This window comes from Rhinolophus ferrumequinum, chromosome 11 (assembly GCF_004115265.2).
Source record: "Rhinolophus ferrumequinum isolate MPI-CBG mRhiFer1 chromosome 11, mRhiFer1_v1.p, whole genome shotgun sequence".
NCBI lineage: Eukaryota > Metazoa > Chordata > Mammalia > Chiroptera > Rhinolophidae > Rhinolophus > Rhinolophus ferrumequinum.
Genome location: NC_046294.1, coordinates 25,810,056 through 25,835,341, shown reverse-complemented (window position 1 = coordinate 25,835,341; position 25,286 = coordinate 25,810,056). Strand labels below are relative to the sequence as shown.

General features: G+C 32.3%; 1 protein-coding gene and 1 non-coding gene across 5 annotated transcripts in view; both read right to left on the bottom strand.

The window, feature by feature from the left end:
• Positions 1-25,286, bottom strand: part of IMMP1L (inner mitochondrial membrane peptidase subunit 1) — a 105,557-nt gene that overhangs the window by 60,393 nt on the left and 19,878 nt on the right. For 3 of the 4 annotated variants that reach the window (XM_033119877.1, XM_033119878.1, XM_033119875.1), the window contains exons 2-4: positions 16,882-17,137; positions 4,173-4,306; positions 2,468-2,556 (exon numbers count right to left, since the gene is read on the bottom strand). In XM_033119877.1, coding sequence (XP_032975768.1) covers positions 2,468-2,556; positions 4,173-4,306; positions 16,882-16,957 — 299 coding nt within the window. In that variant the 5' untranslated portion in view covers positions 16,958-17,137. The remainder of the gene's footprint in view (positions 1-2,467; positions 2,557-4,172; positions 4,307-16,881; positions 17,138-25,286) is intronic. The other variant, XM_033119876.1, reaches the window with a different exon arrangement.
• On the bottom strand, positions 8,767-8,896 carry LOC117031383 (small nucleolar RNA SNORA11). The gene has a single exon (XR_004424529.1). It is a non-coding gene; the product is annotated as a small nucleolar RNA SNORA11 (small nucleolar RNA).

Below are 25,286 nucleotides of genomic sequence, written 5' to 3'. Positions count from 1 at the left end.
GTAGTTAGAACAAAATTTTCCTTAACTAAATCAAAGAGGAATATACAAGAAAGATACTTATGTAAGGAAATAAAAGACACCAGTCTGCATCAAAGATTTTATAGAAAAACAGAAACAGTACTCAGAACAGATATTCCTTGAAGCTATTCTTGGTAAGAGTTGAAAGCTATTAAAACACTAAATTCTATAATTCGGAGGCAATTATCAGACTATCATTTTTCGAAAATGGGATAAACTATTATATTTCCAATCAACTAGAATTATGTCAATGGAACTGTTCAGATGAACAAGTTTGCAAAGAGTATAACATACTAACAAAGTGGATTTTGTCTACCTTTGCAGAAAGAAATGTTTTCCGTGGGTATTTTATTCAGCTTAAGTTTTTCAACAAAATAATCAATATAACCCTTAAACTCTGCACTTGAATGGTAACACAAAAATCGTAATTCTGTCAAAGTGATTTTATAAAAAACAATATTAATGCAGACTATATTTCTGGTGATCTAACCAGATTCACGCATAGAGCTTAGATCAAAATACATATCCCTTTGACTCTCAACTCTTTCCAGTAGGGTTTTGAAAGAAACTTGATAGAACTAAGACCTAAATTTTCCTTTTTCATTTATAGTTATAAACATCCATATTAATCTACTAGATTCTAAGCTTTTGCAAAGAAGCATCAATCTTATTCACCTTTACATTTTCTATAATGTACAACACATAAATTAGGTGCTCATTAATTATTTGTTGAAAGAATAAGTAGTAATGAGTCTGTTACTGTCTCAAGTATGCCTTTGACTGAAAAAATATCTATGTACATTAGTACCAGATATGCTGACTTTCATTCTGCCTAAAATGGATGGTTATTCTATCTAGCTTTAGAAACAGGTAGCAAGCAAGAGTTATCTCTTGCCAGGGGCTAGGTTTCTCCTGAAATCTCAGAGTTCTTGTACAGATAAAAGAAAAAGAATACTCAGGGCAGTAATATTTTTAAAGTAGAAGTTACCAATTGACTGCCTCTTTTGTAAAAGTTACTTTGGTATGTCCCATAAAAATACCAGATTTTGAGCTGTCTTTCAACCTAATGGGCCCCCTAAATGAATAGAATACAAAAGAAACCTTCAAAGAATCTTAATTTACTGAATGTAGTTATTTGTATTACCCATCTGAATGAAGAGTATCTATCAGAGAGAGGGAGAGAGAGAGAGAACCCTGAGCTATTCATTCAAAAACTATTTAGCCAACAAGTTTAGCTCTCCTTGTTACGGATGCTCAAGAACTATGAGAGTAAAATCATGTCATTAGCATGGAAGGCAGAAGTTAGTCTTCAGGCTACATCTCCAATAAAACTAAGTACTATATATTAGATTAATACAAATTAAAAAGAAAAGGAAACTAGAACACAATCTGTTACAAGTTTTATTTTCTAACCCCCATATCTATTAATTAGGTATCTTGAAGTTGTTATGGGTGAAAGATCTGAAGAATTACCTAGGGACCATGCTAGACCATGCAATTTAACCAAGAGATAGTTTCTCTGTATAGAATCTAAGATGGTGATAGATCAGTAAATACAAAGAACAGTTTTACACTATTCTTGATGATTTTTCAGGAATGTAGAAACAGACTGTAGAAAAGGTCAGTAATAAAAGACGAGTGTCTAAACCTATTTACGCCATAAGCTAAATACCAGCTCGAGTGAGTCAAATGTGTACTTAATAGAGATGAAACCTGGTATAAATATATTTTTTTCAGAATTATGAAAAACTAACGGATCCAAAATTTTGGAGAATCAGAGAGATAACCTTTAGAAAATACATTAAATTAATAATAATTTGACATCCATTAAGAAGGCATAATACTCATGGAGTGAAGTAGAATAAACATTATCACAGAAATGGAAACACCACTTGAAGTTAAGATTTAAAAATTTTTTTAGTAGCAAACAATATTTTCCAGAGAGTTTTTCAACGTAATATAATTAATCAGGAAATGCATACTAGGAAAGGTTCCTGGCTCCTGGCATATACCGTGCTGTAGTGTCAAAATCATCAGTGCTCCTCATAGACTATAGAGAATGAGACAGTTATCAACAGAAATACAGGATTATTTAAAAATTTTAAAACCAATGATTTGGATATGTAATGTAGTTCCCAAGTCCCTAGTTCTTCACTCAAAACATTCTAGCCACCCCTGCCCCAAAAGAGTAAAGTAGGCTTCAAAGTACATTGTAAAAGGGCCTGCTCTCTATTTTGGACAATGATGCAGGAACATAATGACTCAAGAGACTATGCATGTGAGAGAAACTTAAAATTTCTCAAACTGAGAGAAAATATTTGAGTCAAAATTTTATCTAGCTAGTGATTAATTATTTATAAGAGTTTTTAAAATTAAGAAACTGCACACAAGACACAACGTGTATGTGTGCTGTCACCATAAATTTAATATATCTATGACAGAAATTTACCTTTGGATACCATAAAAATGTCGACTAAGATTTTCAGCAAAGACAACATCTGAATTTTGAATTGTAGGTTCCATCGATGGTCCGGAACACTGAAAAGAGAGGTAATTTTGTAATTTGAGTTGAAAATCTTTTTTTAATATAACATAAATCATCTGAGCCGGCTTAAAAGAAAGAAAATCAAGCCAATGTTCATCAAGCTTGGAGGATGATTCATAACAAGCTGGCAGTTCCCAGATAAGTTCAACTCTACACAGTGACCAGCAAGTCTGGAAACACAGGCAAATATATTAAAAATGGTTTACTGATATTACATTATAATACATGAATAAAATAAGATTATCTATGTTTCCAAATTTTGGCCATCCTATAGAATGTAAGCTCCATGAGGCCAGAGACTTGTTTCTTGTGTTCCCAGCTATATAACCAAGGTTAAGAACAGAGCTCATGAAGTTAATGTTCAATAAATATATGTTGAATGAATAAATGAATAATTTATTTTCTTGCAATTGGCAAATATCATCCATTGCCAATGACGGTGATTTATTAAGTGGTATCACACTATTTTCAATGAGTTGATATCTTTCTTTCTTTTCCAAGAGAATAGCTTACTCATTGATGGGGCTGCAAGTTATATTTTCTACTGAAAAATACGAGTATTTGCATAATGAGACTCACTTTAAGACTTTCATATTATGTCTTAAAACAATAATCCTCATATATACCTCAAAACTGTAATAAATGATTATTGCCACCTAAAAAATCTAAATACAACAGTTCACTTATGCATACATAGAACTTTTTACTCAAAACTTCCTACCTAGGCAGACAATAATAAAGAACACAATGAAAGTTTATATTTGCTACCTCTGTAGCCCACTGGAAGTACCAAATGTAAATTTAAAATATTAACAAGGGGAGTTTCAGTTAAATATATTTGTTTGCATCACTCTAGCTCAACTTGAGGTTGTATGACTGAATCTTTTAGGGTAAACCTGATAAAAACAGCAACACCACCAACAAAACCCACTGACTGGACGTACAATCAATTATTTCATTTACATGACAAAAGGTTAGTACAGTCATGTTTGACAGATTCATAATGCAATATTAAGAAAATGCACTGGTGGGGGGGCAGCTTTAACATTTTAATACTGACACAAGGCAGAATCATTTGTTTTAATGACAGTTAAACACAGTGGTTAAGAATAGGAGTTTTGAAAACTGTTAAAGCGGAGATATCTGTGTTGAAATTCCAAATCTACTTACTAACTGTGGAACCTGGAGCAAGTTACTTAAGCTTTCTGAGCCTGTTTCATCATATACACATGTACAGTGGATTTCTAATAATTATTTCACAGAGTATAAAGATTAAATATGTTAATAAGTGTAAACCATCAAATATATCCTGGGACGACACAGTAAGTAGCATTCAAAAAGTGGTATAAATTGTTAATATTATTATGAGAGTATTAATAGGGTCATTTGTACCCGTCAGAAACAGAATACAGAACTATTTTTAAAATAATGTTTTTTATATCAGTGCCAATACAAACATTCTCCTACATCCCGAAATTTAGAAAGATTTTGTTTTAACACTGTTAAATTCATTAAATTAATAATGTCAATTACAATAAAGGGAAAAACATTTTCCTTCAATTTAAAAAAATATGTATTTGAAATTATTTTCTTGAATGTAAAAACTTACCATGACAACACCACCAACGTATTCAAAAGCACAATGAGCTATACAGCCATACTGAATAGTATAGCCAACAAGTCGAAAGGTTTTTCCCAGAACACCACGAAGCATAGTTCTATGTAGACTCTGCCACCATTGGCCTGATGGTAAATTTCAAAAAGTTTCATGAATAATACTATTTTAAAACACTTAATAGTTCTATTGTAAAATATTTTATAATAACCCAGACTATACTAAATGCCTACTACAGTTTGATGCAGAAAAGCAAGAGCTTATTTTCATGTCTGCTAAAGATATTTTAAATGGCAAATTATAGCCACTTAATATTTTGATTTACTGAACAGAGATTATATTCAAATCTCACTGGGTTTATATATGAATTAGATAACTAATAGACTCTGAACGTGTCTGTTCCCTTTCATGCCCTGGTTATTTTTTGGTATTGATGAAGATACCTATGAAAAGATACTAACTCAAAGTACTAATAGTTTTCCTATTGTTGCCTGCTATACATCAGTCTTTGTCATAAAATGATACAAAAGAGAAAGCACTAGAATAGGTGTATGAAAATTCAAGTATTAAATTGGTTCTTTTATAAACTTGTGTGATTGTCAATGAATTACTTAACCTCTCTGGGCCTTAATAAAATGGAAATATCTTACATAATGGTTCTGAGAATCAAATTCAATAATGTGAAAGTGCTTTGTAAATTATGAAGTTACATTCAGTTGTCAGCTCTTAACTATCGATACAATAACGAACACATAAATACTATGGAACAGCATGAAGAACCATATCAAGTACTTTAAAAGCTTTATAAATTTAAAACATTAATAATACTCATCTAAAATATTCCTAGTATTTGCCCTTTCCTTTCTATTTACCTGTTACCACTGTATTTCAAGCATTTCTCAACTAATGGCCTAAGGCTTAGGCCTAAGGCTACTATGCACTGTTTTCAGATTTACTAAAACACATTGATAATAATAATAACAGTAACAATAAATAACACTTGTTCAATACTTGCTATATGTCAAGCTTTACACACTAACCTCTGTAAGGTAGATATTATTACCAGGCTCATTTTGTAGATAACAAGTAGTAAACTTACATGCTGAACATCACAAAATTGGAAAATGGAGTCAAGAACTTAGCCATTATGTTACACTGAATCATGTCACTCCTCTGCTCCCATAATCTCAGTGGCTCTCTATTATATCAAATACAGATTAGGCTCATTTTCAGGATCCTTGACAGATGGCTCCCACCCCATCTTCAGTTTCCAATCTGATCTTCCCTGATGCTTCTACGGGTCCTATTCAATCATAACGGTCTGTAATTCAAGGAAACTTGGCCCAATGAACCTTACTTATGCCAACACCCATACCTCAGATATTCTTCATGATACCCACCATCTAATATATAATTCTTTTCCAAATGCACCCAACAGGCAAGCTTGACTTTCTCCTTTGCATTTGTACCTTAATGTTCATTGTTTCAGGGTTAAGAACACTGTTTCTATAGTTGATCTGTGTGAGTCTGTATTCTGGCCCCAACACAACTGTTTAGCTGTGTGACCTTCCGAAGGTTTTGCCTCTGTAAGTCTGTGTCTTTATAAAATGGGCTTAATATCAGTACCTACCTGAGACTTAGTAAGGATTACTCATATGCGATCAGACATGTAGTGTGTATAGCAAAGTAATTCAGTAAACGCTAGTTACTACATCATTCACTTGGCAATCAGCAAGTACTGTATAACCTCACAACAGTAGTTGTATTTTCAAGTATCTAAGTTTGTCACTAACTGATCTTTAAATACAATAATAGATATTTAGAACCTACAGTGTGGGACTATATTTTTTATTAGTGTTTTACTACTTATCAGTGTTCCTTCACCTATTTAACAGTTATTCTGTCTGCTCCCCTGACAAGTCTTCCCTGACACCATCCCCCAAATGTGACTTATGCTTTGTGTCACTCACCCACCTAAGCATACACTGATTATAATACTTATAATACTGACTACACAGTACTGTTTACATCTTTTCCCTTATTACATACGATATTTCTTTGTATGTCTATGAGCAGAGACTGTGCATTATTCGTTTCTGAATCCTCAGAGCCTACCAAAGAAGACAGTAAACAGGAGGCTTGTCTGACTGAATTAAAGAATGAATATTGTACCCAAATCTCCTATGCCTTCCACATTTTCAGTATGATAGAATAGTTATAATGTTCAAAATGATGAACAGAAGACCATAGAGATTTCTGGTTAATGAAGAAACATGTTAATGTCATACTCACTGAAGAAATTCTCAGTAACATATTAAAAAGTCTTCTTATTAAATCTTTCAGGTAATATGAAAAATAACTCCTCCCATCAGTAGGAGGAACCTGGTTTACGGTGATAATTGATGCACTTTAAAAATGATTTTTAGAATTCAATAAATAAAAAGCAGTGTTTAAAAATGAAAACACACCTTAATGGAAGCTCTATTATTTCAAACAGACTCTTCAGAGGAATTACAAAGTAATAATAGGATAAATATTATCTATAAAGTTAACTATGTTGTCTAAATACTACTTTGCTCCAACTATAAAGTTAGAGAAAAAGTAGGGGTAAGTCCTAAAGCTTAGCTTTGAAAATGTGATCGATAAGAATAAATCGTAAAAAGTCGTGAAATGGATATTACATTTTAAAACTAAAATAGTCATGGGGATGTAAATTATAGGGAATATGATATGGTAATAATTATGTATATATAATGCCAGGTGGGCACTAGACTTATGGGGGATCGCTTTGTAAATCATATAGATGTCTAACCCTATGCTGTACACCTGAAATTAATATAATGTTGAATGTCAAAAAAAACTAAAATAAAAATGAGGTTATCTGATGTTAGAGAGGGGATGTATTATAAAAACAGAGGAAACATATGGCACTTGTCAAAAAGATATTGTTAATACAGATCAAAGGTGAAATTAGAGCAATCTACCAAAATTTAAATCATTTTGATTATTCAAAAATACTAACATAACTATACAATGGTTCTGATTCACTGAGAAGGCTTGCAGTTAACGCCCATTCAGAAATAACTGGGGCTATAAACGCTTTTTTTTAATTACTCAGACAATGCCCAACTCCAAATACAATGCATGTTATGAAACTGTCTCAGAAAATAATAAAATTAATAGATGAGGGTGATCAGAATAAGTTGACATTATTTCTTCCCTACATATATTAGCAACAGAATGGAGTATAAAGTGTCTAAAATTACTTTGGATCTTGGTCTCTTAAGGTGAAAAGAGAGCTATGACACTATTTAGAGAGGAATCTGATGATAAAGACTATTTGGCTTTATGTTTCGAAATAGTACAATGAGAAGCACTATTGAGAAATACTGAAATTGAGACTAATAGCTGATGGATACTTTTATTCTAAGAGAAATCTCAGAGAGGAAAGTAGCATTTATATAAGATATAAATAAACCTCACACACTGCTGGTACTCAGCACTAGCAAAGTTAAGACAGAGGTTCCAGACCTCTGGTTTACATAGTTATTTCAAAGGGTCCATGAATCCATTTATGCATACATGCGGATACCTTCTGTTTGTCCCTTTAGATCCACTCACCATCCTTCTCCATACTGCTCTGTGTCCTTGGGAAACTGACCTAGATGAACTACGTCCAGGTACCCGGCATCCTTTCACTAAACCCAGCAGGAAGTCAGAGAAAGAAAGGGTTATGTGTTTTCCTGGCTCCTCCCCTGTGGAGTCTTCTCAGGCTGGCCATGTCTTGGACCAACGGTCATTGAATCTCCAAAGGCAGCTTGCTGTACAGGAATCTCTCCTGGGTTCCTGTAACCTCTTCCTCCCCTGTTCCCTTGAGGCCTCGCAGTGAAAACAACTCCCATGATGCTGGTTCCTATACTATCCCTGGTAATTCCTCTATGTCCTACACATAACTTCATAATTAGTTTCTGTAAATAAGTCTTCCTTGAGTTATCCTAATTTGAGTATGTCAGCTGTTTACTGTAAGGATCCTGGTGATATAATACAACACTTGCCAGATACTGTGTTCAGCCCAGGAGATACAAAAGTGAAGATAATGCCTGCCCTTATAAAGCTTACAGTTTATTAGAAGGACAGATAGGCTAGACTAAGTACAGTCTTGGCAGTGAAGACAGAGAGAATGGACAGATCTGAGAAACTTAAGAGACAATCACTGGCAAGGAAAGGGAGGGAACAGGATGACTCAACTTTCTGGATTGAGTAACTGGGTAAATGGAGATCTAGCCACATGGTTCTACTCATACCCACATTTGGGGTAGAAAACGAAGGGTCTAGTTTTAATCATGTTAAACTTGATATATTTGTGAGATATCTCATACAAGTGGACATGTATGAGACTGGAGCTCTGGAGCTCAAAGGAAGTCTCAACCATGGGAAGTCTTAAAAAAATAATGTCTGGCTCATTGAGTATGTATTCTGCAAACAAGAGAAAACTAAAAAAAAACAGAATTTAAACAAGTAAGGGATTTTTTCCCCCTTTTTTCCCTCTTTTTTTTCTTTTTTCCTTTTTTTTTCTTCCTTTTTTTCCACATGTAGGGTGTTTGTTCATAGGAAGGCCACACGTTTTGTGCCCCTTGTCACAATGACCCTGGATTCCTGTTGGGTGTGTTATAAACAGAGGAGCCATTTCTTCAGGCCCCCTGCTCTGAGCACACCCAAGGGGATTTATTTTTAACAATACTAGCTGCTACATCCAAGTTACAGGAAGGAATAAGGAATAAGTATCAAGAGTTTACTCTCTACTAATTTTTTGTCTTTTTATCCAGGAAAAACTACCTTCATTTCATCTCCATCTAACTGGCCAAAACTATGTAACTAAATACAAGGGATGCTGGAAAATATTACTGTTTTCTTTATAAGCTTTGTAGCACTATTTGACCTTTAAAAATCACCTCAATATTACCATGAAAAAAATTAAAACTTTTTAAAAAGTATGAAAAGGAGACAACACATATAGTCAACTCTTTAAAAGTTTGGCTATGAAGGTGAGCTAAACAGAAGAGGCAGGGTTTTTATTCTCAAGAGGAGCCAATCAGTTCTTTACTGTGGACAGCTATCTTATGCACTGTAAGATTTTAGCAGCATCCTTGGCTTTTAGATGCCAGTAGCAGCCCCTTTCCCAGTTTTGACAAACTAAAATGTCTCCAGACATTGCCAAAAATGCCCTCTAGGATGCAAAACTGCCCTCAAGTTAACAACCACTGCAGTAGAGTAATAAGAAGAATATAGCATTGAGCATGTTTTTAAAATATAGAAACACCGTAGCACATGCTTGAGAGCCAATGATAACAATCCCATACAGAGAAAGGCTAATGATAAGAGACTTCTGCTGATGAGAGAGGAGGAAAATAAAGAGATGACTGAACACTGAAGAACACAAGAGGAGGACTTCAATGCCAGTTTTTTTTGACAGAGTGGCTAGCTTATACCAGATTAACCTTTCTGGTGAAAATAATAAAACAATTATAAAATCTGGATAAAATTTACCAATCCCCCAAAAAAAGATATAAAAACTGTAAAAGAAGTTAAAAGGTCATTATTAATAAATAAGGTTTCTCTACATCAAAAAAAATATGATGTAGTGTTTGATGTAGATGTAGATCTACAAAAAATATGATGTAGATGTCTAGTGTTTCTTGACAGAAAATCAGTAGGCAAAAATTAATTGAATTTCTACATATTAGCAAAAGCCACTTAGAAAATGAAATTTTAAAATACCATGTATAACAGTACCAACAAACATCAAATACTTAAGACAAAATCAAAGGAAACGTGTAAGACCTTTATAATACTGAGAGAAAATAAAGATCTAAACAAATGGAAAGATACACTTTATGGATTGGGAGAATTTTCAGTCATCAATTATCCCTCAAATTGGTTTATAGATTCAGCGCAATTCTAGTGGACTTTTTTTTGTTTGTTTTTTTCCTGGTAGAAAATGGCAAGCTCATTGTAAAACGTGTATGGGAAAGACCTGGAATAGTCAAGGCAGTAAGAAAGACAAACCTGGAGGAACTTATTTCAGATATCAATGTTCATATAAGCTTACCAGTAAGACAGTACTGTTATCAAGGTAAGTCTAGACAGACAGACCAATGGAACAGAATCAACAGACCTACACATATACGGCTATCTGATTTACAACAAAGGTTCTAGTCCAATTCAGTGGGAAAAGGATAGTCTTTTCAGTAAATGGTGCTGCGCCAACTAGATATGCATATTGAAAAAAAAAAAAAACCTTTACCCATAACCTCACCAAATACAAAAATTAATTTGAGATGGATTATAGATATAAATATGAATGGGAAAGCAATAAAACTTTTAGGAAAAAACTGGAGATTATTTTCATTACTTGTGGGTAAGGCTAATATTTCTTAAACACAATCTAAAAACATCCAAAAAGACCAATCAATTTGATTATATTAAAATTAGAAACTTCTGTATATGAAAAAACACCATTTAAAAAAAACAAAAAGGCTCACTAATCATTAGAGAAATGCAAATAAAAACCACAATGAGATACCACCACCTCACTCCAGTCAGAATGGCTATAATGAAGAAAACAACAAACAAAAAGTGTCGACAAGAATGTGGAAAAAAGGGAACCCTAGTGCACTGTTGGTGGGATTGCAGATTGGTGAAGCCACTATGGAAATCAGTATGGAGGTATCTCAAAAAACTGGAAATGGAACTACTTTATGACCCAGCAGTTCCACTCTTAGGTATCTATCCAGAGAAATCCAAGACGCTAATTTGAAAAAACATATGTACCCCTATTTTTATTGCAGTGCTATTTACAATAGCCAAAACTTGGAAAAAAATGAAATGCCCATTGGTAGACACCTGGATTAAGAAGCTGTGGTACATTTATACAATGGAGTATTACGCAGCTATAAAGAAGAATGAAATTGTACCACTTGCAATGATATGGATGACCTACAGAATATTATGCTAAGTGAAATAAGTCAGTCAGAGAAAGACAAATATCGTATAATCTCTTATATGTGGAATCTGAAGAACTGAATAAATGAGCAAAGTAAATAAAAATAGTCTCAGAGATATAGAGGAAAAACTGATGGTTGCTAGAAGGAAGAGGAGATAAGGAAGAAGGGGAAGGGATTAGACAGCGTAAATTGGTAACTACAATATTGCCACAGGGACATGAAAGACAGTTTGGGGAATATAATCAATAATGTAAAGATTTTGTAAGGTGTCAGATGGGCACATTTCTTATTAGGGAGACCACTTCATGGACGGTGTAGATGCCTGACCACTGCATTGTACACCTGAAGCTGAAGTTGAATAATACTGTATGTCAACTATAATTTTATATATATGTATATATAGTCACGGGATATGGAGTATAGCATAGGGAATAGAGTCAATGGAATTGTAATAGATATATACGATGTCCGAGGGGCAATAGATCGGGGGAGAGGGATTTTTACTTTGTGAGGGGTGAAATGTCTAACTAGTGCATTGTTTTGTACACCTGAAACTAATAAAAAAAACAAAATAAAAAGGCAATCCACAGACTGGAAGAAGATAGCTATATCTATTTAGATAGATATAGTGATATCTAAATTGATATACATCAGGTAAAGGCACATCTGGAATATACAGAGAATGCCAAAAAAATGTATACACATTTTAAGAAAGAAAAAACCTGTTAAAATTGTAATATTCAATATATACCAATAACAAAAGATGAATATAAGTCGTGTGTATATTTTTTTTGGCACCCCCAGAATAGAGAATTCTATCAAATCATTAAGAAAAAGACAGAAAACCTAAAAAAATTAAGCAAAAAACTTAGATTCACAAGGGAGGATATCTATATGGTTGATGAGAATATGAAAAGCTCATGATCATTTGTCATCAGGGAACAGCAAATTAAAAACACAACGAGACATACGAGTATAAAACCACCACAGTGGCTAAAATTAGAAAGAAACAATATGAAGAGCTGAAAAAGATGTGGAGCCCCTGGAACTCTCAGTCACAGCTGGTGAAAGGATAAATTTATACAACCACTTTTGAATACTGTTTGGCAGTATATATAGTAAGCCAATACACACCCAATATAGTATTCAGCAATACTACTCCAGTTCATATGCCACAGAAAGAAATGTTTATGTTCACCAAAAGATGTGTATGATAATATTCATAGCAGCTATTTCACAATATCCCAAAACTATAAACAAACTAAATGTTAACAAATTCTTACTCTATCTAGGAAACAGAATTTACTTTTTATTCCCTATCACACATTTTTAAAAAACTGAGTCATTAATGTAGAGAACCATTTCCTATAGAGGGGAGTCTATGTACTCTATCAAATAATTACTAGAAAAGCTACAAAAAAAGAGATGAAACTTAAAAATTGACTGTGTCACATAATATAGAAAAAGTGTACAATAATCCACCCAGAACACTTTTAAGAGGTTGTTTAAAATATAGTGTAACTTCATATAATGCTGTCACAAGGGAGCAAGGTTAATATCTACTTTCAACAGTTATCCACGTTATGGATAAAAAGGTTTCTTCCTATAACATAGTTAGAAAACACTATTTGGGATGTAGATCATAACGGCTCCTTTTCAATACACATAAAAAACATCCTCAAATACCAACCAAAATAACAGCAACAACAATAAGAACAAATACTTAAACATTAGTCCTTGCTATGTGCCAGGCACTGTTCTAATAATATTAACTCATTTAATTCTTATAATAACCCTGTGAGAACTTAAGTATCTCATTTAAAGCTAAAGAAACCGAGGGACAGAGTTTAAGGAACTATTCATAATCACACAGCTCATAGGCAAAATGAGGCAGATGGGCTCCAAAGTCCACTACTCTGCCCTACTGCCACTCAGTTAAAAATGAAATAAATTTGCTGGAAATTATAAAACAGTCATGGGAAACAGGTTAGAATGATGTTAAAACTAGCTAAAAAGATGCAGCAGAGTAAACTCTAAAAGCTGAAAAGAAACTAGGGTTTCTCCACCTTAGTAGTTTCTCAGAGTCGGGGTACAAGCCTAAGATCTTGATTTATATCTGACCATCGAAATAGCCTTAGAGTGATTTCAGAATACCCAAAGTCACAAAGAAAACATCCATCTGATTGTTCAGGTCTGGAATTCCTTTTAAAAGAATAGAAAGCATTGTGTTTCAGAAGTAGGAAAAAAATGTAAAGTGTCCTTATTGAGATCACCACTTTACAGAAATGCATTCATTTTAAATTATAAGCAGCCAATCAAAGACGTGATTACTATCATACTTCTTTTATGTTAATAAGAGGAACAGTTAGTAATATATTAACATTTAAAGAAGTGTTCACATTAAGAAAAGGTGAGGAGAGAGAAGTAGATGTGAAGTAGAACACAAATCCTAACATAGTTTTGCTACACATTTCTTCATTTGGACAAGACAGCATACTTAGGACATTCCTGAGACCTCTGTAATTTCTCAAATTCAAGAATACCTTCACAAAATACATTTTTCCCATATAATGATATATATAAAGTAACCGAAAGATGTATGTCCATTTCAGACCCTGAATGGAGGTTATTGTGACTAGGAGACAACAACAAAGACTCATTACATGGATGCTGAGTGATGTACTTTGCTCAATAGCTAAATAATTCACTCACACAGCAGCCTCTCTATCAAAGTAATTCAAATTCCTGCCATTTCAAAATCACCTTCAGGGCTGCTCATGAATTGTTCAAATCTATAATGTTAAATCTACTGTAAGACTTGTGCGGAGGATTTTTTTTTTTTTTTTAATTTTCTAGAACTGCAAATTCAAGGAGTTTTGATCCCCCATAATCTACAAAGATTTTATTTAAACCTATTTATTTTGATTCACTGCCAGAGGAAATAATTGCCATTACTTTAAGATTTAAAGCAGTGAATACTGTTTTAAATCTAACTGCAGCATCAAAATAACCTGAGAACTTAATTCAAAATCCAAATTCCCAGCCTCCCATCATAGAGCTAAAGAATGACAATCTGTGGGAGCGAGCCTGCAGGATCTGTAGCTTTAATAAGCTCCCAGAAAGGACGCCCAGTAAAGGACTTTATGCTGTCCTTTGAGACCACTGAGACATACTCAACACTTTCAGAAACTTGACAAAATTTAACCATTCATTATTTTTAAACCAAATTTTAACTTTGAGATAATTTTATAAATTTTCATCAAATAAACTTTATAATGCTAACATTTCAGTGATTTTTGAAGTTTACTTTTTATGTGTCCAAAATCAAAACTCATTTTATGTTTATAAAGCATAAGCAGTTGACACTTTTAATATAATTTAGTACCAGCTTCCAAACAATGAAATAAATACCAAAACCACCTCATTCATCCACTAATAATCCCCCAATGGCTATATGATCCATCTATTTCAGAATATACAAGTTGTACAAGCAATAGTTGAAAGATATGCATTCAAATGGAAGAAATATCACTTAGCATTATCATTGATTAGCTGTCACTGTGCCAGTCTACAGTTCATGCAAGGCCCTTTAGTACAATACTAAATCTTATAAATTACCAAAAGAGAAAATAAGAGTTTGTCATCTCTTAAAAAACTCAAGAATTCCTATGATTGACATCCAGTTCTTTTGTTACACCAGACTGTCTTTTAAAAAAATGTTTTCTTCTCATTTCTTTTACCCTGCATCCCTTTCTCTTATCTCCAAACATACCTCCCTTAACTCTTATTGACATCATTGTGAGTCACTTGTGTAATAAATTAAGTTAATATTTATAGCTTTGAAAGCCAAATTTCTTATACGTTAACAATAAGGTATTAAATTCAAGTAACTATATCTACCTGAAAAGAATGTATATCATTGAGAAGACCTTATGTTTACAGTGAATTTAATTAAGATGAGTTTATTTGGGACTTTCCAAATAAGGAAATAACCAGTTCTAATCAAATAAGAATAATGCCCAGGATAGAGAAGGATAAAATACTAACTCTCGAGTCATTCAGTAACCAACTGAATAAAAAGCAGAAAAGTAAACAGTGACCATGTTTAATAAAAGCTTTGAGATAAATTGTTTTGAAAGAAAAGCAACTTTTAAAAATTATTATATAATAATATTAACTGCCTTAGAAAGTTACCCTAAGAAAGTACACTACCTGGCAAAACAATTTGAAATCAGACATGAACCAAATGTTTTATATTTAAAATATAAGTAATTATCAGGATAAGAAAAATGTTTTACACTGCTTATTTCATAGATAAACCTTTTCATTAGATAGAATTTTAAATAAACAGCTTTTCCAATAGTAAAAATACAAACAGAAGACTAAAGAAGTCCTTTATAAACTAACATAGTGCAGTTCAGTAGAAATATTAAGCTTTCTCATTCATTCATTTTAAATGTGAAAACAAATGGAGAAACACATTTTGGAATACAATAGTTTGGACCTGGTTAAAACAAAACCCATGAAGAATGATGTTTGCTAGGTAGGTTTGATCAAAGATCTCTACATAAATTTATTATATTGTACTTTTTATTTTTCTAATAAAAACCTCATATGGAGAAGAATAAAATGTTCTATATGTAAACAGAGGTGACAAGTAAATTAATACATTGTGCATAAAGGATGATTATATTTTAGTTATTCTTACAATTTCAAAAAGTATTTCACTCACATTTAGTTAAGATTTCAGAGTTTAAAAAATTAAGATTAAGGTTTTCTAATCTGTTTTTTAAAATATAAAGCTACTAAATAAAAAAAATAAGATAAAAATCGAGTTCAATGAATAAATATTGTAAAAGTAAGTACTCTGGGATCATAACACTGACAACACTAATTATCTTTTCTAGTCTTGGCAGTTATGTTGCATACTGTTTGGGTGACTGATGGGATAATTTCACTTCATTTTCTCTCAGTTTATTCTGGGCCATGTAAGAGAAGAATATTAAAATAATTAACACCTCTAAACAAAGTACTTGATAAAGTTTTTAGTTGAAATAAAATGCTGAAAAAATAATCCTCAATTAACTAATACATGATTCTAGAGCAAATAACTAAACCATCTGCTAAAGGAAATCTTTGACTACGAATTTTTGATTTAAAAAACTAAGACTATGCAGCATTAACATAATTTTAGGACTTTTACATATTAAGACCATACACTTTCACAAAGAGCTCTTTTCATCAGCAGTGTGAGCTAGCATTACCTTAATTATAAAAAAACATGTGCCTATGTATTTTTATATCATTAAATGTTTTATTTATAAAAACAATCAGCAGAAATCTAAGTAGTCATAAACAGGAAAAATTATGATAAAACAAATTATTCCAATTCCTCACACCTAGAGACATTTTATTTAATTTACTGATAATGACCTTATATCCAAAAGAACACTAAAATATTTAAATTAATATTTAATCTCAAATAGAAATCTTCACCAATAGCAAATATATTACATCACTCAACTAGAAAAAGTATAAAAGACATTATTAATCAAGTTTTCTACTTGAACATTTTAATAAATTTTAAGTCACACATAGTTTATAATTTATATATGTCTTACATAAATTATAAGTCAAATAGCTAATACGGCTACATATTTTAAATAATTAATAGAAAGCATATTCTTTGCCTTGATCACCTGATTTTTGGTTGTTGTTTATAAAATTAATCACAGTTAGCAGGATAGAAATCGCTTTGAGCTTCATGAATGACATCCAAGAGATGGGAAAGGATTAGTTCTCAGTTGCTGCCAGTTATAGCGCCAGGTGGCTTTTTCTGCAGTGAAGGTGTTACCGATAATCCCATTACACTGGTACTAAATCTTGCAGACATCAAAATTATCACCAAGGTTCCTTTTCATCCCATCCTTTCCAAATGACTGGAAGTCGCTTCACCTGAAAGAAGTCAAATCCACATGCAGCTGCTGTTTTAGCAGGCAGCAAACTCCCTGAGAATGCCAGTCGTGATTCAATTTTGCTGTGCTGGTGGCCCCCTATTCCCTGTCCAATAATACATCTGTTAAAAAATCCTACAGCTACAAATCAAGTTTAATCCTACCAGGGACCTCATGTTGGTCTTGTCTTCCAAAAAGGCAGCAGGTTCTGCTGTCTATCTTTGCTAGCGTCTGGGGAATACCCTTTAAATCCCAGCCCTACTTAGAAGAATAAGCTAAGGATCACAAAACATGACCTCAAAAACCCTGATATGACTATATTCTGACCCAGAGGCATTCATTCTAGGTGAAGATTAGAACTTTGCATAATAAGATTACACAGCAAGTGAATGATATCAAGGGACTATCCATATGCAGCCGCCTGGTTTTCTATAGACAGCCTGTGCTCTGCAATATGCAGTGCAGACGAAAAAGAGCTTGGTCTTTCTAGCTGAAATAAAATAGATTCACATAAATTAGTTGGCCATTTCCAGATTCCTAAATCCCCTATTACATCTTTTATTGACAGCTCCTGTGAGGATAGCACAAATGTTATTCCTTTTTAGTCTGTGCTTCTATAACAATCATGCTCTGTAATTGAAATGTACATAGATTATGGCTCAAAATTAACATCTTGTTTGCTGTAATCTTGGATTACAATTCACTGTGTACATAATAAAATTAGGAAATCAATGGACGGATTTATCATCTCCAAGAAACTAGAGCTATTGTTTAAAGAGTAGTTTAACATTTTGTGCCAATGCTTTCAACGCAGAAATCTGCAGACAGAAGTCAATAAAAACTTAAGTGAGTGAGAGAATACAACAGGCATCAGCCAACATCTACATAAAAGTTAGATTACATAAAAATTAGCTAATTTCCCTCAAAATTTAGAAAATATGAAAAATTCACAGATCTCATGAACATACAATTTTCTCTCTAAACCATACTTGAACAAGAAGGTTAATTACATATAAGAAGGGCTCTACTTTTTATAAAGTACAGTAGCAGACTTTATATAAGTCGCCTTGATCATTTTATACGTTAAGATATATATATGAATCAATTTCAAATCAATTATAACTCAAGATTTTATAATTCTTAACTATATATTTTTAAAGTACTTAGTGAAGTAAATCCTCCTTATATTTGAATATATAGAGAGCATTTAAAATGTATAGAATCCTAGATATTTAGAAAACAATATGTTCAGCTTTTTTCTTCTAAGAAGTTTAAACCTACACCAGATCTAAGCAAACTTATATGAAGAGATTCATATACATTCATACTAACACCTATACAGAAAAATTCTAAGAATGAAAGGAGGAAATCTCAACTTTATATTGAAAAATAGGTATTAAGAATTGTCGTGGGATTCTTGTAAAACTAAGCTCCTTGGTATACTTATTTGACAAGTCTGATTTGCCCACGATTGCTGAGGAACCACATCCATAATATTATCCATTATCTCTTTATCATCACAATATCTTTCAGCATATCTGAACAATATCTGATAAGTACTCAGGAGTCAGGGGACATAATTCTGATTTTGAGTATTAATCAGACAAATATATACCAATAGTATCAGTGGTAGAGCTATGAAAAAAACTGTAATTTCAATCACATTGCACATGAATACTCTTTGATTACTTTGATTAGGATATTACTAGAAAAATAATGAGAAATGCAAAAAATACACATTTCTGTTATGATATTTATGAGTAATACTTTAGAGAGATACTGTTCAATAAAGTAGCCACTAGCTACATACTACTATTGAGCACCTGAAATGTGACTAGTCTAAATTGAGATGTATTGTACATATAAAATATACATAGGGCTTTGAAGATTTAGTACAAAAAAAAGTAAGATATTTTATATTGATTACGTGTTGAAAAGATAATATTTTAGATATAGTGAGTTAAAAACATGCGACTCTCATATTTCTATTGGACAGCACTGCTTTAGTAGATTACACATTTTCAATAATATATTCTTAAACTAACTGAAATTGCATAATAAAAATACTAAAGCAAAGGGTTATTATGGAAGAACAAACATTCTAGTGTTAAATTTGATAGATAAGCCTAGCAAAGAAACAACAAATGCTGTTATTTTAGCATCTATTTCATATTTCTAGCTTAAGGGCAGTGAAGGAGAAGGAACCAACTAAATCACCGAAGATCATGTACCAAAAAAGAATGATGTTTTATAGTTACAAAAATGCTTTAGTCCAGTAAGCATGGGTTTTTAGAAAAAGTACATCTTGGGCAAATTCATAAAAGAATACTATAGTCTGTGTGTTACCCCTCATTGAGTCCAACAGACAGCAACTTCAAAAAACATGTCTGGATCAAGCAAGGGCCATGATTTTTTCCCTAAGGTGCTATGTAACTGTTTATATTCAAATTTTAAAAATACATCATAAGTAATAACTATAGAGATTTGAAGCATTTAGTACATTTCAGAACTTCAGCAGAATGAAAAAGGTCAATTTTATAAATTATTAAAAGCTGCTTTTCCACTAGTCTTCGCATCATATCCATCAATGTAGGTTTTCAAAAAAATCCATTCATGAAAAGTTTTACAGAAACATGAAAAACTGTAAATAGTTAAAAAATAAAACATACACCTAATTTAATTCAAGAAAGTTAATGGCAGATTTAGTATGACCACAGACAATTGATACTATGCGTCAACCTTTGTCATACATTGGAGTATTATTTCAATACAAACAATAGCACATAAAGTATTAACTCATTTAAAATTTGATTTTTCATAATTATTCTTTTATAATATTTATCTAAAATACTAAGACTAAAGATGAAATACGAGTATCAATAAATAAGATGGATAATATCTAAATCAGTTATTTATGACCTAATCATGCCACTTTTTCCTAGCCTTTTAAAGTTATATATTTCTTTCCTTTGGGTACATATGTGATACTTGTAACCAAGTACATGGTTACACTTACACACACACACACACACACACACACACACACACACAAATAATAACAATAAAAAAACTTTCTAACCATCACTATGAGAGCAATGATATTCAGTCTAAGTTAATCCCCAGACATCCAAATTCACGAATAAAAATTCATCAGTTTTAAATACACTGAGCCTATTAAGCAAGAACAAAAGCATATGCACAAAAGAGCTTTTAATATATTTCAAAGCCCACAAGAGCCATGGTCTCATTAAAATTATAAATTACACAAACATGGAATGAAGATTCAAACTGCAGTGCAGCTAAGCAGATTACAGAAAACCCCGCGTTCCATATGATAACACACCATGGCCCTCCCAGATGGGGGCTTGGAACAAAAAGGCCATCACCACAGCTAGGGAAAACCTCCTTGTGATCTCTGATTTCTGTTCAGCAGATGACAGCCAAATAATATGTTGATTATTCTGTTTGTGCTGCTAAGCTTGTAAGATGGAATAAAAGCGATATGATCTATTGTGAACCCAATGCTAATGTGTTGCTCCACTCATAAATAATATACTGAATTTATTTTGAAACTATCTTTTATCTGAATTTTAGGTTTTAAATTCATGAATTAAATAAAAGCCAGGATAAAATATTACTTAATTTGATGCTTTAAACTAAAAAATGTAGAAGACAAATGAAAAATATCTAAGTGGTTAGTTAAAAGTCAAGTACAATCACCTTTCTTTAATTTCAGCACTGTAATCAGAGAAAAAATACATTTTTAAATAGGCAATTATTCTCATTAAGAAATGTAAATGCAAAATTATGTATTATGAAGTTAATAATATACATTATTGACAAGATAAAAACTAAAATAAAAAATCTTCTGCAACACAAATAATAGCACATACTCAGAACATATATCTCAAATATTTCTGAATAAAATGTATCACTGAAGGCCTAATGAATGTTCATAACATGTACCAAATTGACGCTCACAAGATCTACTCAAAATGAAAATAATTAAAAAGAGCGTCTAAAAATAATTCTCAAATAGCCATTATATTTCATATTGCTTTAATGCCAAAAGTTAAAACCTAATTTTCCCCTCAATTAGATATCCTAAACTTTAACAGAGTGAACTGTATCCAAATGAGGTAACTGGGATCGTGTCTGTAAATACTTTTACATTTTTTATATAAAAATACTTTTATAATTTTATATTTCATGAATAAACATTTTTATGAATACTAGTATTGTTAAAAATATTGAAAATGATAACACTTATTTTCCCACCCCAGAAATTCTTCCCTGAATAATCTAGTAGATTCTTTTTAAAGGCAAACAAAATAAACAAAGCAGTACATTAAAGCTACAGTTGAGGCAAACATAGATAAACACATTGTTTTCTTAAGAGAGTATTTTGTTAAAAGTACATAATTATGGTCATTAACATAAATCCACCTCCTTTTTCTGTCTAGAGATACAGATTCTTGAGTTGAAAAAGCAGAGCAAAATTGCCTAAAACGAAAATACAGTCTAAAATTACAGATCTAAAGGTAACACAAAAACACGTTTCGAGAGTAAGAGAACAGAATATCCTTGGAGTATACAGATACTTCTTAAATAAGATGTAAAAAAACATTAAACATAAACGACAAACTGGACTACTTTAAAATCATAAACATCTGTTCACCAAAAGCACTATTAATAATTGAAAGGGCAAACCTCAGGGCAGGAGAAATGTTTGCAATACCTATATTCAGTGAAGAACTCACACATATTCCAAATATATGAAGAACATCTACAAAGAAAAAAAAGACAGCCCAACAGAAAAGTGTGCAAAGGAGGTGAACAGGCACTTCACAAAAGAGGATCATGAAATAGGGAATATACATATGAAAAGGTATTCAACTTCATTTATCATCAGTGAACTAGAAAGCAAAACAATAATGGTTTACTATTTTATACACACCAGAATTTGAAAAACAAAAGAGGTGAAGCGAAGAATCGAGTGTTAGCGAAGAAATGGAGCAACAAGAACTCTCACATCAATGTAAACTAATACAACCATTTTAGAAAACTGTTTGGCAATATTGGTTGAAGTTGGACGTATATATACTTATGATCCAGTAATTTTGCTTCTAGATATATCCTCAAAAGAAACCCTCAAATATATCAATCAAGAAATATGTATTAGAATGGTTATAGTAGTGTTGTTGTATTGAAACCCCAATGTCCATTAACAGAATGGATAAAAAATAGTTGTGATATAATCATACAATGAAATGCAGCAAAATTAACATAGTACAACTACAGGCAACAATGTCGATGAATCTCAAGACATAAAGCTGAGCAAAGGAAACCAGACATGAAATAGACTGTTTAATTCTATATATAAAATACAAAAACAAGCAAAACTAATTATGCTATCAAAAGTCAGCGTAGTGTCGTGGTTATCCTGGTGCAGGAGGGAAACAAGTGACTGGAAGGGAGCGTGACGGTGTCTTTCTAGAGTGCTGATAATGTCCTTTTTCTTTATCTTTATCCGGGCGCTCGCTGCTTACATGGGTGTATTTGGCTTCCAAAAAATTCACTGAGCCATCATTTATAATATATGCACTTTTCTGTATATAGAGCTCTCTTCAAAAAGTCAGTTTTACACACAAATACACAGATATACAAAGGTAGTCAAAATCTTTGTCACAAGAAATTTAGGAACAACTGCCATATACAGAGGGTGCCAAAACAATGTATAAACATTTTAAGAAAGGAAAAAACTATTAAAATTTTAATAGTCAATATATACTGATGACAAAAGATGAACACAAGTCACGTTTGACTTCTGCAATTACAAGAGGTGCTCAAAGTGGTCACCATCAGTGTAATTTTAATACAGTTTTTTCCTTTCTTAAAATGTGTGTACATTTTTTTTTCTCTGTATGTAATCTAAAAGAAAAAAGTAAGGGTTCTGATACTACTTACTTGAGTAATCAAATTTTCAACTCAATAGCTGAGATAAGTTCCTGTACTCAAAAATGGAGGAGGAACAGCCAATGAGCCTGTTATCGTCTCCCATTCTCCAACCTACAATACCATATTTTCAGAGATATCTGGCCTTTGTGTCAGAAGTGGCTGCTGCTGCTGCTGTTGCTATTATGACAGAGCTTCTAAAACAGTCTCAGGACTGAAATGTTGTCGTTATGTGGGAAACTAAAGTCTCACAGAAGAAAAGACAGTACAAAGAAAATATATTTGCCATTGCCCCCTTGCCCTCAAATTTCATAAAATTTTATTTTTAATTATGAAAGCTTATTACTTAGTTTAATAGGAATCTCTTGAAAAGTTTTACTTTACTTTTCAATGAAGGTAAAGAAAATATAATTAATTCATTAATATCAATATCATACCAATTAAATGAAATTCCATGATAATATAACAAACTATGTATCTCATTATCTCCCACTTAAAATATTTCCCTTATTTTTATACTGGAATCAACACATGATTTACAATACTGTTGTTCTCATTTTAAAAGTATACTTTAAGAAATAAGCTAAACAGATTATCAAAAGACTACAGAGTTCATTTTTAATTTGTATAACAAATATTTATTCAGTGCTTACTATCTGTTAAGCTCTGGGGGTAGATGAGTAAAACTGGCTAATTTTGTGAAAATTTAGTAAGCTTATCCCATTCTCTCTCATTTGATTTACAAATAAAATGACTTTTAACTAGCAACACATTCACATATTCAAAAATTAAAACAATCTAAGAGATATACAGTAGAAGTCCCTTCTACTCTGTTTTCTTCACCCATCGGCACACAGGATTTACATTTTCTATACCCTTCCAGATTTTATTTATGCAAATATAAGCATCTCTAAACATATATTTTATTCCCCTTCCTTTTACACAAAAAGTAGTTTACAATCCACTGTTTTAACTCTGCTCTTTTCAAATGACAATGTATGTTTGAAAATCTTCCAACTCTGCATGTAGAGAACACTTTCTTTTTTTTTTATAGCTGTAAAGTATTTCATTGTATAGACATACCACAGTTCATTTAATAAGTACCCTACTGGTAGACATAAGGGGTGTGTCCAGTGTTTTGCTACTACGGCGAAAAAGCTACAATGAAAACTCCCGTGTATATGTTATTTTATAGATACACAAGTATATCTGTAATACATTCCCAGAATTGGTACTGAGACAAATGTATGAATGCATTGGTCTTTTTCTAGAAATTGCCAAATTATGGGGGTTGTGTCATTTTGCATTTCCACCACATATGGATCTCAGAAGTATCCTAGAAAAAGCTATTCCTCTCTTTGGGCCTCTAAGATATTTTGTTCATTGGGCAAATTCTCAAAGATGTTCTCATTGCAAAAAACTACATGACGCTGCTTATTTTTTTCCCCTAAATGCATGTGCAAAATTTGTTGACTTAGTAACTTTAAGAGCAAATGAATTTTCAAACATAAAAAAATTTCACTGACATAAGAACTTACTTGGGATAGCAGGTTAATCTTTAATCTTCGGATAGCAGTTGTCTACCTTCCCAATATCTCCTGTCATCTAAAAACAAATATAACCCGCCACCCGTTTTTCAAATTTTTGTTGAATAGTTTGTAATTGAATAGGCAGTCAAAAATGCATTTCACTTTAAAATGAATGTCGTCCTGAAGACTTAAATGTTTCCATGAAATCAAATTTGTGTTATTTCTGTATTTTCCTTTAAAAAGCTATCATTTAAAGGTGGTTTAATCTTTACGACTGCCATCTTCAATAGGTAGTATTAATACATTGTTTTTATTTCACTGCCCATCCTATCAAATATTTTATAATTAGAAAACAACCACTTAAGTCCACTGGATTTCCTATTTGAAGGAATCCGTAAGTAAATCCAGTTGCATTATCACTTTTCTGTAAGAGAACATGTACATGATAGTTTTTATTTCCCACATAAGAATATACTTTTATATGCAATCTATGTGTCATTTCAATCATCCAGACATTGGTTGGAAAAAAATCTAAGCCCCTGAAACAAAGTGACTAGCCAGCTGCTGACCCCAAAGTAAATTTTAAAAAGATGCCACCCATTCTATGCCTTTAGTAAGTAGATGGAGTAGAATCATACTTAAGCTCTCACCGAAGCAATGTATAAC